Here is a 13,245-nt window from a genome sequence, read left to right on the forward strand (position 1 = left end):
TGTAATAAATGAGCATTGATGGAAATACCACAGTTCCTCTCATCGAGTCCGTTGGGACAGTCCTTGATTCCATCACAGGCAGGAACACACAGGCCATTAAAGGTGCACAGAAACCTGCCTGGGCAAGCTACACAACACACAGACACACAATAAAATAACATGTACACAACTGAAGCAAAATCAAATCGTCTCTCTCTAATCTAAACGTCATGTCTGTGTCTCTCCTGAATCCACAGCTTACGATCTGATAGGTTGAAGACGCTGTAGTGCAGCTGAAGGCCCGGCCCTGTGAGGGACACCTGGGTCGTCATGGAGACGGTCACCACCCTGGACAGCAGGGAGACTCGTTCAATGTACGGCTGCGAACTCCTGGTCCCGCACCGTCTGAGCAAGGGACAGAGACGCTGGGATCAGACTCCACTTACTGTGTGTTTCTCTGCATAGTCGACGAGAAGTTAGAAAAACACAAAAGATTTAACATTTTGAAGTAAAAAGCCACATATGGGATGTTGCTGCCCCCTGTTGTTCAATACAGATTCAAAAAGTTGGATGAGTTGAACACCACATTTTTATATTTTTTATTCCTTTCATTATTTGTGTTTTTTAAATAAGCACCTTTCTGTAATGGTGTTCTGATGAGTAGTCTGCTGTGTGTGTGTGTGTGTGTGTGTGTGGTGTGTGTGTGTGTGTGTGTGTGTGTGTGTGTGTGTGTGTGTGTGTGTGTGTGTGGGTGGGTGTGTGTGGTGTGTGTGTGTGTGTGGGTGTGTGTGGTGTTTATGCGTGAGTCTGTCACACAGCTGTGGATGAAACCAACTGAAAGGTCTGCACCTCATGACCCTGTATGGAAACATTTCACAGGTTTCCTGTCACATGTCTCACCACACACAGGTGTATGACCTACGTGGGTGGGTGCTTTCGTATATGGTCTATTTATTGCCGCCTCCATTTTGGCCTAAAAAAATATTAAAGTAGGTCTGAACGTGTTGTTCTGTAGTTTGAGGTTTACTGACCTTTCGGTTATTCTCATTTCGATTCTTAGATACATACGTCAAAATGGTTCACGTGGTAATTTGGGGAAACAGAAGCGACATAAAGTCACACAAATAACAGGTAATGATCTGAATGATACGTAATTCAACATTTACAGTATATTTGTTGACCTTAGTACTAATTTAAAAGTGTAAAACTCTCTCAGATTTTAGTCCAGCGAGTCAGAGTTATGCTGATCTAATCTACACTAATCTGATTGGACCAATCCACAGTTCTCACCCAGCAGCAGGCGGAGCCGGGGCGGAGCTCACCTGCGGTTCTGGACGATCCACTGACCCTGGCTGCAGACCTCAGTGTCGCCAGCTCTGTTCAGCTTGTAGCCCTCGAACTCCAGAGACAGACCCATGCATGAACTGGGCCTCTAGAGTAAATACAAAAAGGAAATAAAGAGCAAACACACACAAAATAAAAATCAGGCATCAATGCAACAATCATTAAATCAACCTGGAGAGAAAGAAAAAAGGATGAGGGCGTGTCTTACAATAAAGACCCAGGTGCAGTTGGTGTCTGGGGGGTAGTAGCTTGGGTAGAAGGGGGTCCTCAGTGTCCCCTGGACCCCTGACACTGCCCTCAGCTCTACGGTGGAGTTACACTCTGGGAGAGAAATGTTTAAATTCACAATATTAAATCCAAAAGTTAATCTTGAGTTCTATGGCATCCAGGCCTGAGCTTCACAGATCTCTGAAGACAGAACCTGCTTCTGGGTCAGCATGCTAGTGGGAGGATTTTAGGACTAGTTAGGAAGGTGTGGTGGTTTAGGTGGTCTTACCTTGGCGGTCCCGGGCCTGTGCGGATAAAGAGAAGGGGACCATGCTGTTGTGAAGTCCCTGTTTCCAAACCACTGTCATCCACTCCCCTGAGGACAGGATATTGATCACACGCTCCCGTCGACTGCAGCCATCAACACTGGGAGGATAAATAAGAGAATTGGCATTTCTCTATAGGTGGACGCCAGTGAACCATCGTCACACAGAGGGTCAGGATTGAGCTGATGTGTCACAGCCGGTGAAAGATCCATGAAACAAGACTCACGATGCGATGAGGCGAGTATCGGTGGGGGTGAGGGAATCGAACACCACCAGCCGGTCCTGGCACTGTGGCAGCAGTAACTCCATGCGGAGCTCCAGCTGGGAGCCAGGTTCCGCCTGGAGGTGCCACAGGCAGGAGGAGCGCTGTGTGTCGGGGCCACTGAGAGCCACAAGGCGTCCGGACAACACCTTCTGGTGGTAGCAACAGTCTGAGGGAAAGCATATTGATGATAATGAGTAAATTGTGTGTTTAAACTATGGATTGTAGCATAGCTATGATCTCGTGGGGGCCAGGAACAATCATTAGCTTGTGTAAGAGACTGAGCTAAAAGGTATTGAGTCATAGATGGTTCTGAAAACAAGGAATTCATTCAGCCTACGAAAGAGGAAACTCAATTTCCAACAAACAAGGAATGGGCCCCAAAGAAGTAAAACTTTCACACTTATCAGCACTTCCTGTATTTAAATCCACTGTTTCCTGCGTCAAACCATTTTTGCCAGGTGAGCCCAGCAGTGGACGTTAGAAGACCTCTTCAGAACTGGTAAAACAGAAAATAAGATTAATCTAAAACTCAATGATTAACAAAAGTTAACTACGCTACATGTAGAGAACAATATAAGCCCTGTGTTGTAATGCGTCTGTGGGTAACTAAGAGAAATGAAAGTGTTGCAGCTTGCGGGTCACACTGTGGCTGCAGATGAGGACGTCACAGGCTTTAACGCTTGTGGCTTGTCTCAGTGTCTCTTACTGAATACAATAGAAATCTAGCCTTAGCCAACCTCCAAGGCCAAGAGAATAGCATTGGCTAACCACGTGTGACTTTGACTGTCGCAGCCAAGATGCTAACATCACACGCTATCTTCTGGAAAGTTAACTTAAACACATGTGGACATTTTGATACTGAAATTACATCTCATTGTGATAACATCCTTTTAAAGGTCTCTAAAGTTCTGTAATCTTTAGGTTCAAGACAAAAGAAGCTGATGCCAAAGTGATGATCGTCCATATCTAATATACGTTCCCTCTCTCCTCCGTTTCTCTCACCGCTGACCGACAGCGAAGGGAGGTGGAGGAAGTATCCATCGACAAAGACCACCTGTCCCTCCTCGGACCCTCCAGCCTCCCTCAGGCCCTTCGCCAGGCTCGTAGCGACCTTCGTCTGCGTCAGCCACCCAACATGGCTGCTTGGCACCGACATCACGATCCAGACGTGAGCCACAACACTCCCATTTCTGCAACAAACAAAGCGGAGAACAACACCCACGACCATTAGCATTGATCGGAAAGTTCAAGCGTGTCATACATGTGGACGGACACTAATTTATTTCCCGCGAGGGAGCCAGATGATCTGTTTTTAGTTTTGGAAACTTAATGATTGTGACTGGTGTTGCCAATTCTACTATTGGGGAGTTGAAAATTCCCCAAACCAAATTTCAATGAGTTCTTCCCTGACCAATATTGCATCCTTCTAATTTTCGTGGTGATCTGTGCAGTAGTTTTTGCTTAATCCTTCAAACACACAAACAAATAAAAACACAACTTAAACACAACTTCTTCGGCACAGGTGATGAATGATGTGGCAACACGGTGAGTTATGTCAGGTCAAACCAGGTTGTTCTGGCTCTGGGCAGGAACATCCACTTTCAGCTAAGCTGGTACCAGACTGGATCCAGTTTTGTCACACTGGTTTCGCAATTTGCAGTTATTATTGATCTGTACATGAAAAAGTTTGATCCACGTACGCAAAGGCGAAGACACTGGTGTCGATGAAGTATCGGGAAAGACTTGAGCCTTTCATTATCTTCGCGACCTGAAAGAAGAAACAGAAAAACACCATCAAGATAGATTAGCTTCAGAGTATTTCTATCAGGAAGGGACAGAAAAGCACTTAAGTCTCTGACTGTGGCGATCCAAGTTATTCCAGCTTACCTCAGCATCACAGGAGTTCACAGACCCTACTCACCATGGTCTTTACTCCCACGGCCTCGTCCTGGAACACAGGGCTGCCGTGAGAAGACAGATCAGCAGAGAAGTTCCTGTTGAGGATGGACATGTAGGCTGCGTACTGCTGCCGGACACGAGGCTCATCGAACCAAACCCTGTACTCTGTTGGAGAGGAAGGTGAGTAAATCTTTCAAGTACTGAATAGAGAAGACAAGAAAGAAGTACTCACCCAGGAGGTACCAGGCCAGCGTGACACCTCCGACAATGAGGATGGTGAGGTTGATGGCAACGGCCAGGAGACACTTGCAGGATCGAGTCTTCCTGACGGGTGGAGCCACAGCTTGTGCGCCAGCTTCAACCTGTGGAGGAGAACAGATACAAATTCGGAAAGTCCAATGTAAAATCCGATGACACGTGTTTTGTCTCACGCAGTTCCTGATTAGGATAGTTTACCAGTGGGTTCTATTCAGGCACTGGGTTGACAGGCTCTGTCGTTTTATCTCCCACGGTGACAATTATCTCTATTGAGGATCCAGACTTTTATTAGTTGGAAAAGACCTTTTCCATTGACTTTTCGTGAAATGTCACAGTTGCCCCATAAGATTACATTGTAGCTACTTGCTATCCCCTTAAGTCCCTACCTGCCGAACTGTAAAAGACATTCGCAGAAGAACACGTGAGAAGGACGGGTTATGTTCTCTTCCCTCTAGCTAATCAATCAATCAATCAACCAATCAATCAAATTTTATTTGTATAGCCCATATTCACTAATCACAATTTGTCTCATAGCGCTTTAACATGGTGTGACATCCTCTGCTAACACGTCTTAGATTAAACTCCCTCTACGTAGAACACCTTTTGGTTTTGGTTCATTTTTTCATTCAGTCTTTTGTTCTGCCTATAATTAAAATAAAGGAAAATCAGGCACATCCATCTTTCTCACACCGAGTTCTGTTGAATGCCGGTTTGCTCTAGCAGCTCAACACGTTCGCCAGACAGAAACCTAAATGTGGCGGCTGATAAAACTCCTATCGTAAATGTATTTCTGTTTTTAGCATCACTCACCCCATCCTTCACAGAAGCAGTTGTGATCTTGAACGCCATTACATCACTCCGCGTCCTTTGTTCCATGACAAACCATCTCTCTGTCCATGCGAGTCTCCAAATTTAACAGCTGTTGTTTAGCATCTCTGGAAACTCACGTTAGCACAGACTTTGCTCCGACAGAGAACGAGGAGGATCTCTGTTAGTCAGCCCGAAAGTATTTTTTTAAAAAGTCGTTATTTCCCTTGTCCCTGAATGATTATGATGAGGAATAAAGCTCCATCGTGAATGTTGTAGAGCAGATGTGAGCCAGGTAGGCAGCAGGCGCACTGATGTCACCAACCGTCACCTAGCAACAGTCTACTCCCCTGCACAGGTAAGTCTGATGGGAATGATGTCGTGTTCGCCCAGTTAGATACCCAACCCGTTACCCAGAGTTCATTTCACCTACCATGCAAACAAGAAATCCCAATGGGGCCACGACGTGAGTCTGCTGCACCGAGAGAGAGAAAAACCCTTTGAGGCCGAGAGTCTCTGCAGGTCTTAAATTCTTTAAAAACAGTGAATGCACTGACTTCAAGGCCTTAATCCAGCCATATAATTAATTTAGCATGTTTTCTACAGCTACCCAAAATATAAAATATCATGTGTAAAGCCCAGCCTATGGATTTTGTTCATTTTATCAGCCTGGGTGTGTGTGCGTGTGTGTGTGTGTGTCTTTGAATGTATTGGCAATGGCTCCTAAGATTTTGTTCTCTGACCCTTATGGTAAATAAATGTAATTGAGGCTTGATGCTTTACTTTTTAATGATATCCTTTATTATAAATATATATAAATATATAAAAATACAAAACAAATTTTACCAAAATTATAGAGCTTCAGTTGCAGCATTTGACATTAGCTGTGTATTTAACATACACAGCTTTAATGCAAATCGGCAAAAACAGACACTGATGTTTAACCATGAAAGATACCAGCTCTTTCAATTATGCCGCAGACTCTCATCATATCATTAAAAACCATTCACATGTAGTAAATGTTAAGTTTACTACAACAAAATATAAATTTTTCAGAGGTTAATACAAACACAGTAAAAGAACATCAAATAGACTGGAAATAAGCTTGTTTCATTTTTCAAAAAGAGTGTCATCCCTTCATTGAAAGACATTGCTCACTTCATAAATTTATGATACATTGTGACATGTGTTGCTTTCACACCTGCACTGAACTCTGGGTAATCTCATCTGAAATGAGCCTGAGAGCACAAACGTCCGAGTCAGTTGTGAGAACACAGAGTGGAAAGTTTCCTGCTACGTTCTTCATCTTGACAATCAAACGTTTAATTTCTGCAATCGGCTGAACGATTGAGCACTTGCACGAGCTACATGTCTCCAGCTGTCATCGAGTCCTTCATATTTCATGTTGATGGATAAAAAGTTTTCAGTTTATGTTCAACATGGATCCTGTTTCGCTGGCATGTATCCGTCACCGGAGGGTCGAAGACTTGGACTCAACCCATAGAACTGTTGTGGGAAAGAAATCCCTGAACATGGCAAAGCACTGGAAGCGAGAGGTGGAGGAAACAGGAAGTGTGTGGATTCGCTGGACTTGTCTTCGTCTTCCATGCTCTCCTCGTGGCTCACCCGCTCCTCCCCCCCGCTGCTCACCCCTGAATCCATGCTGGGCAGCTCTGGGCTCTCCGGCTGCTGCCTCTGCACTGGCTCATAATCGGAACAAACCTGAATTGACCCTTTGCCAAAAACTCTTCCAGTGCCTGCAAACAGTTTCTGAAAATCAACTGGTCCGCTCCCTCCCTGTTTCTCCTCCGGTGCTTTGTCATGACTCTCATTTGCACTGATGTGATCGGCCTCCAGACTCTCCTGACTGACCCCTTCACCACTGCACATCCCTGAGTCTAGTCTCTGGAGCCTAAAGCATTCGTCCTGGAGCTTCTCAACCTTCTCATAGTCAGAAACGACTGGCCGTGGCTCACTGTTGTTGTTGCCTTTGGAAAGCAACAGTCGCATTTCGAGTTCTTTCATTCTTTCTTCCTCTCTAACCTGTTCAGCACTTTTGACGTCACCCAAACTGTGACCAGCGCCATGAGGTGCATCACTGGCAGAGGGCTGCAGATCCCCGCCGTCGGGCAGGAGGAAAGGTGAAGGAGGACAGAGGTGGGAGTAACTGGGGTTCAGGAATATGGAGCTGTTCAACTGGCAGATGCTTTCACTTCTCATCTTCGCCAGCAGAGCCGCCTCTTTGCAGCAGAGCGTGGCAGGATCCACGGAGGAGACCACCTCCACAGAGGAGATCACCTCCACTTTCCTGGAGGAGAGAAAGGCCTCGTTTGCGAGGTGAGGGCTCAACCAGCTCTGGAAGAGAGAAGGTGGGAGGAGGCATCGAGGTGATTAACAATGTGCAGAACAAATACAAATTTACAAGGTTATAAACCTGCAAAAGTCAACTGTAAAAGCAGAAATATAGGGTGTTTATGAGGTTTTCTATCTTCTTCCTGTTTTTTTGTTTCTGTAAATGTCACGTTTGTTTTGCCTGATGATTATTTTTTTCTGTCTGGTTTCACATCCCACATAAGAACATCCGTTTGTTTGCTTCTCTGCCTTCTTTAATAAGTGTTGAGTTTTTTTCCATCTTTAAAACGATACTGTGGATTGTAGAAAAAGCGTTTGCTGGTGGTGACCGACCTGCAGAGAGCTGTGCAGCTGGTTCACACCTCTCACTGTTTAACATCGAGCCAAACTTTAGTTCAGTTTCATCTCTATTTTTCCAGCAGGCGGCTGTTATCTGTGGAAACCACCGAACGCTAACTGCACCAACGCCTAATGACAGACAGAGCTATTACTGACTTGCTGAAGAGGTAACATTGGACTCACATGTGTTTGGTAGTTGGACGCAACTCCATAGGAACACAACTGATTTCCTGCGTTTGCTACATGGGTAAATAAGCTATTTTAATAACCTGTTAGAGTCCAACGCTTGTTCTGATGCCCAAATATACGAACTGAAGAAGCATATGTTGTAATATTCCGTTCACGCAAGAATCAAGTGTGTATCTTTATTTAAAATACACTGGAACAAACTAAATCAAGCGATAAGATGAAAATAATTGATATGCTCACCTGGAAATTGGCATCTTTAAGGAAGGATTTCCCAGGGTCTGGACCTCTCATCTTCTCGTAAACCCTGAAGTACAGAAGGACATAGTAGCTGTCAGAAAACACAGAATTCAATGCATGTACAGTGCCTTGCATAAGTATTCACCCCCCTTGGACTTTTTCCCATTTTGTATTGTTACAAACTGGAATTCAAATAGACTTAAACAGACTTTTTACCATTTGATCAACACAATATGCATACTACTTTGAAGGTGCAAAATACCTTGAATTGTGACACAAACAGTAATGAGAACAAAAAAGTTGAGATCTGTTGGGTGCATAAGTATTCACCCCCCTGAGTCAATACTTGGTAGAACCTCCTTTCGCTGCAATGACAGCTGTAAGTCTTTTGGGGTAGGTCTCTACAAGCTTTACACATCTAGAGATGGAAAGGTTTCTCCATTCTTCTTGGCAAAAAAGCTGAAGCTCAGTCAGATTGGATGGACACCGTACGTGAACAGCAAGTTTCAAGTCTTGACATATATTCTCAATTTGATTTAGGTCTGTGCTTTGACTGGGTATGTTCATTGTCCTGCTGGAAGATGAATCTCCACCCCAGTCTCAAGTCTTTTGCAGACTGCATCAGATTCTCTTCACGGATTGCCCTGTATTTAGCTCCATATATCTTTTCCTCAATTCTGACCAGTTTCCTTGTACCTGCTGAAGAGAAGCATCCCCACAGCATGATGCTACCACCACCATGTCTCACTGTTGGGATGGTGTGCTCAGGGTGATGGGCAGTGTTTGGTTTCCGCCACACATAGAGTTTTGCATTGAGGCCAAATGTTGGTCTCATCTGACCAGAGCACCTTCTTCCACATGTTTGCTGTGTCTCCCACATGGCTTGTGACAAACTCCAAACGGGATTTCTTATGGATCAACGGCTTTCTTCTTGCCACTCTTCCTTAAAGGCCAGATTTGTAGAGTACACGATTAATAGTTGTCCTGTGGACAGTTTCTCCCACATCAGCTGTGGATCTTTGCAGCTCCTCCAGAGTAACCATGGGCCTCTTTGTCACTCCTCTGATTAATTTTCTCCTTGTCCGGCTTGTCAGTTTGGGTGGACGGCCTTGTCTTGGTAGGTTTGCGGTTGTGCAACATTCTTTCCATTTTCTGATGATGGATTTTATGGTGCTCCGTGAGATGTTCAAAGCTTGGGATATTTTTTTTAAACCTAACCCTACTTTATACTTCTCCACAACTTTATCCCTGACCTGTTTGGTGAGCTCCTTGGTCTTCATGATGCTGTTTGTTCAGTAATGATCTCCAACAAACTCTGAGGCCTTCACAGAACAGGTGTATTTATACTGAGATTAAATTGCAGACATGTGGACCCTATTTACTAATTTTGTGACTTGCAAATGTGACTTGTGAAGGCAATTGGTCGCACCAGATCTTTGTTAGGGGTTTCATAGTAAAGGGGGTGAATACATATGCACTCAACACTTTTCAGATTTTTATTTGTAAATCATTTTGAAATCCATGTTATATTTCCCCCCACTTCCAGATCATCGACTATTTTGTGTTGGTCCATTACATAAAATCACAATGAAATAAATTATATTCTGTGGTTATGCCATGACAAAATTTAATTTAAAAAAGTCCAAGGGGGGGGGGGGGGTACTTATGCAAGGCACTGTATAGGACAGATTTCTTCTTTGTGTGGTTGGGTCTGCTCACCAAGAGGCTTTTTCCGTCCTAAAGAGGATGACGGCCAGAATCGAGGCCAGCGCTGCACCCCCGATGATCACGGCCAATATGCCTCCAGTTAAACCTGACAAACACAGGGATTCTCATTAGCTCAGAGGTCGGCACACTGTGTTCATCCCAATGGAAAGAACAAAAATCTGGGATGTGTGCATACAAAAAGAGAATACGTTTATTTGACATGTCGTATAAGAGAATCGTCGTTTTTTTCTTTATTAATTTAAAGTTTGTCCAACTGGTTCCTTCCCTGGAATTATTGACACGAAAAACATCCCCAAACTTACTTTCCACTGAGGTTAAACTAAACCAAATTATTTTGGTTATACTTGGCATTGAACATTTACTTGATATTAGTTGGGATGGTGGTCTTGTGGTTCCCACAGGGGACACCCATGATGCAGTGGGGCTCCATTCACTCCACGTTGACCAGTAGTCTTTCTCATTCGTCATCACTCGCACACGTGCCTCGTGCTTCTCTCCGAGTGCGAGCAGGTCATCGTTCAGCTGTGCTGTGCAGTCCCGCTTACAGGTTTTGTCTATCGTCTGCTTTTTCTGCACAGAGGGATCCTGGCGAAGAAGAAAAACAAACAGGGGGACGTTCAACAGGTGGAGAGTCAGGTCTGTCCGTAAACTGATGTTTGGGTTTTCTACAGATCATGTGTAAGTATTAGAGTGGACCACAACAGTTCACACAACACAACACTTTAACAAAAATAATTTCGAAAAAGCAACAAAACATCCCGAGACAAAATACAACATTTCACAAAACCCGATCTAACATTTTAGAAACAAAACAACATTGTTAAATGTGGTTTTGTTTTGACCCTCAGGGCCACTGTAATAAATCATCTAAGATTCACTCTCAAGATCTCCCAACACTGAGTTTTACCACACACACACACACACACACACACACACACACACACACACACACACACACACACACACACACACACACACACACACACACACACACACACACACACACACACTGTATTAAAACAAACACAATGTATACACACACTCCATGACTGATCCCATCTTTTCCACTGCAGCTGGGCGCTGTAATAACTGATTCTTTGGCCTTTCCCCACGTTGGAGATCCAGGACGCGGTGGTGCCGTTGACACCTGGTTTACCGGGAGGATTCAGCTTGACTGCGGGATCACACAGATGATTTGTTGGTCAACATGGATCACAAGGTAAGTCACAGACACTCATTCATCATACTCACTGTGGCAGGATGGCTTGAAGAAGATTGTCAAAATCTTCTTGGCAGGGCCACAATCCAGGTTCATGGACAGTTCGTGGAAGGTCTGGAACTGAGAAAACATTTGACAAAAGAATATTAATACATGATGAAAAACATGTAAATGAATCAGAGCTGCTGGAAAGTTTCTCTCCTGAATAAGAGCTTTAAAAGAGTTTAAAATGTTCAGCTCATATCAGGGTTTGTGTTATCACTTGAAAGGGTTTACATTCTCCAACACATCACTTTCCCTGACTTTGTTCGGTGTCATAACAAACTTGACATGATTATGCAAATGTGAGGCATTGGCAGTATCGACTGGACTAGGGGGGACTCGGCTTTTAACTTTGCTGAACTTTTACACTCACAAAATTACCTCTCGAACACACTAGAGGTGTATACATGTATAGATGCTATGTCCCTGCACGTTAAACAGGTTTGAAGCAAATGACAAATACAGGAACATTTGTCTCACATTTGATAAGCAAAGATATTTAATAGGATCTAGAATTTCAAACTTACCTTGTCATCTATATTGAACACCAAGGTGCACTTCCTCAGCCCCGGTCCGGACACATGAGCGGGCTCCATGTCACAGGAAGCGCTGTATTCACGACTAATGCTAACCCTAAAGAGAAAAAGATTATTCACATCACTGCATGCTGTATTACTTTAATACATATATTATATCTTTGTGATTGCCGTCCTTACCTTGCTATATTAACCAACCTTTTGGCGTGAAGTCTGCACTGAGCCTCCCTGTGCTCAGACGCACTGTTCCACACACAAGTGATGTAACGGTTGAAGTCAGTGTTGCAAGTGAGATCTGTGGGGAAATAGTGAAATGCCAAGTCTGTCATGTGAGATTTTTTTCAGAAGATCTTTACATAAAATCATTAAATCACTAACTTGAAACTGGCTGGTCGGGACAATCCTCCATCCTGTCGCTGAGGACTTGAAGCGCAGCGAGAAGAACCAGCAGAGCAGTTTTCTTATTTCTCTCCATTTGTTGTGTCATCAATCATGAGTTGTTTTTTTTCTGGGAGATCTAAAACCTGTTGTTTGCAGAGAGAGACGGTCGACTGCTCCGGCCTGTAGCTCACTCGTTCCTCCTCCTCATTCTGTGCAGATGAAGCAGATGCAACCGAGGAGGAGTGAGAGAGGGAGGACATGTCATATTTTATACCTGTAACCTTCTGATATCTTTCTGACCGCAAAGATGTCAAGATATAGCTGTGACGCAAACAGTTAAGCAAAAAGCAGAAATAGACACATCTGCGTCTGGTTCCATGGCTGAAAAAACACCTGTTTGAATGTGTGACAGTTATCATAAAATATAAATAGAATTCTATGTTTAGTCAAACTTCAAGTTTCAGGATCAACACTTTTTCTTTTTTTTTTTTACATTTTATGTTAGATTTAATTAATGCCCAGCCTTCCGCCTATAGCTGTGATCCAGAGTCCTGTACAGCACCACTTAGATCCCCTTTGATTTACATTTTAAAAGTAGATTTCAGATTTTAAAAAACCCAAGCATTGAAACGCTTCAGTGCTTAGTTTCACCCCTCACCACATCAAGCACCACCGGCTGAGAGGTGAGATGTTACATTTTTGTTATTCTTCACACATGGAAGTTTATTCTTGTATTGTGGCAGATGTGAAAGTACAAAACCAAATAAGCTCTACATCTATAGTCTGTCGTTTATACTAAAAGACTTTAATGCCTCACCTGTTGATGGCGCTGCTTCAAAGTGCTTCATTCCACCTGACTCCCTGTAAGAGAACGTCAGGCAAGTGTCAAGGAGGATGTGGAAATAATGTTCAAACTCGCTGAAGGTCACTTCTGAGAAATTAATAATCAGGATGTCTCGCGGTTTGAATCTAGCTCTGCTCCCCACAGTGAAACTCAGAGGTGAGTAGATTCGGTCTTTCTGTGGTCAACTATGTTCCCATTTCAGAGCAGTTTCTTCTTTTACCCTCATTTGACCTGTAAGTAAAGGTGTATTTAAATTTTGTGTCGTGAAAATTTGTCTATAATACTTTTTATAA

The 13,245-nt window shown here is 43.7% G+C and overlaps 2 protein-coding genes and 1 long non-coding RNA gene across 4 annotated transcripts in view; all 3 read right to left on the reverse strand.

Moving 5' to 3' along the window:
- LOC132996678 (transmembrane protease serine 6) overlaps positions 1-5,127 on the reverse strand; it is a 12,058-nt gene extending 6,931 nt beyond the window's left edge. Inside the window, exons 1-11 of the mRNA XM_061067016.1 lie at positions 5,089-5,127; positions 4,253-4,382; positions 4,034-4,185; positions 3,822-3,880; positions 3,124-3,311; positions 2,083-2,287; positions 1,820-1,956; positions 1,532-1,644; positions 1,302-1,411; positions 242-384; positions 29-127 (exon numbers count right to left, since the gene is read on the reverse strand). Of these exons, the coding sequence (XP_060922999.1) occupies positions 29-127; positions 242-384; positions 1,302-1,411; positions 1,532-1,644; positions 1,820-1,956; positions 2,083-2,287; positions 3,124-3,311; positions 3,822-3,880; positions 4,034-4,185; positions 4,253-4,382; positions 5,089-5,127 (1,375 nt within the window). The remainder of the gene's footprint in view (positions 1-28; positions 128-241; positions 385-1,301; positions 1,412-1,531; positions 1,645-1,819; positions 1,957-2,082; positions 2,288-3,123; positions 3,312-3,821; positions 3,881-4,033; positions 4,186-4,252; positions 4,383-5,088) is intronic.
- Positions 5,128-5,947: 820 nt separating this feature from the next.
- Positions 5,948-11,256, reverse strand: LOC133026823 (uncharacterized). Its single transcript, XM_061093797.1, has 6 exons — positions 11,182-11,256; positions 10,971-11,104; positions 10,293-10,515; positions 9,922-10,015; positions 8,206-8,269; positions 5,948-7,440 (listed from the first exon to the last, which is right to left on the reverse strand). The coding sequence occupies exons 1-6, from the start codon at positions 11,243-11,245 to the stop codon at positions 6,520-6,522; spliced, it is 1,500 nt and encodes a 499-aa protein (XP_060949780.1). The 5' UTR covers positions 11,246-11,256; the 3' UTR covers positions 5,948-6,519.
- A 471-nt stretch (positions 11,257-11,727) lies between these two features.
- On the reverse strand, positions 11,728-12,972 carry LOC133026831 (uncharacterized). Of its 2 annotated transcripts, none has more exons than XR_009683233.1 (4): positions 12,926-12,972; positions 12,106-12,317; positions 11,926-12,022; positions 11,728-11,824 (listed from the first exon to the last, which is right to left on the reverse strand). It is a non-coding gene; the product is annotated as an uncharacterized LOC133026831 (long non-coding RNA). The 2 variants fall into 2 exon arrangements; XR_009683232.1 differs by having other exon boundaries at positions 11,908-12,022.
- Between the last annotated feature and the right edge of the window lie 273 nt (positions 12,973-13,245).

This window comes from Limanda limanda, chromosome 2 (assembly GCF_963576545.1).
Source record: "Limanda limanda chromosome 2, fLimLim1.1, whole genome shotgun sequence".
Taxonomy (NCBI): domain Eukaryota; kingdom Metazoa; phylum Chordata; class Actinopteri; order Pleuronectiformes; family Pleuronectidae; genus Limanda; species Limanda limanda.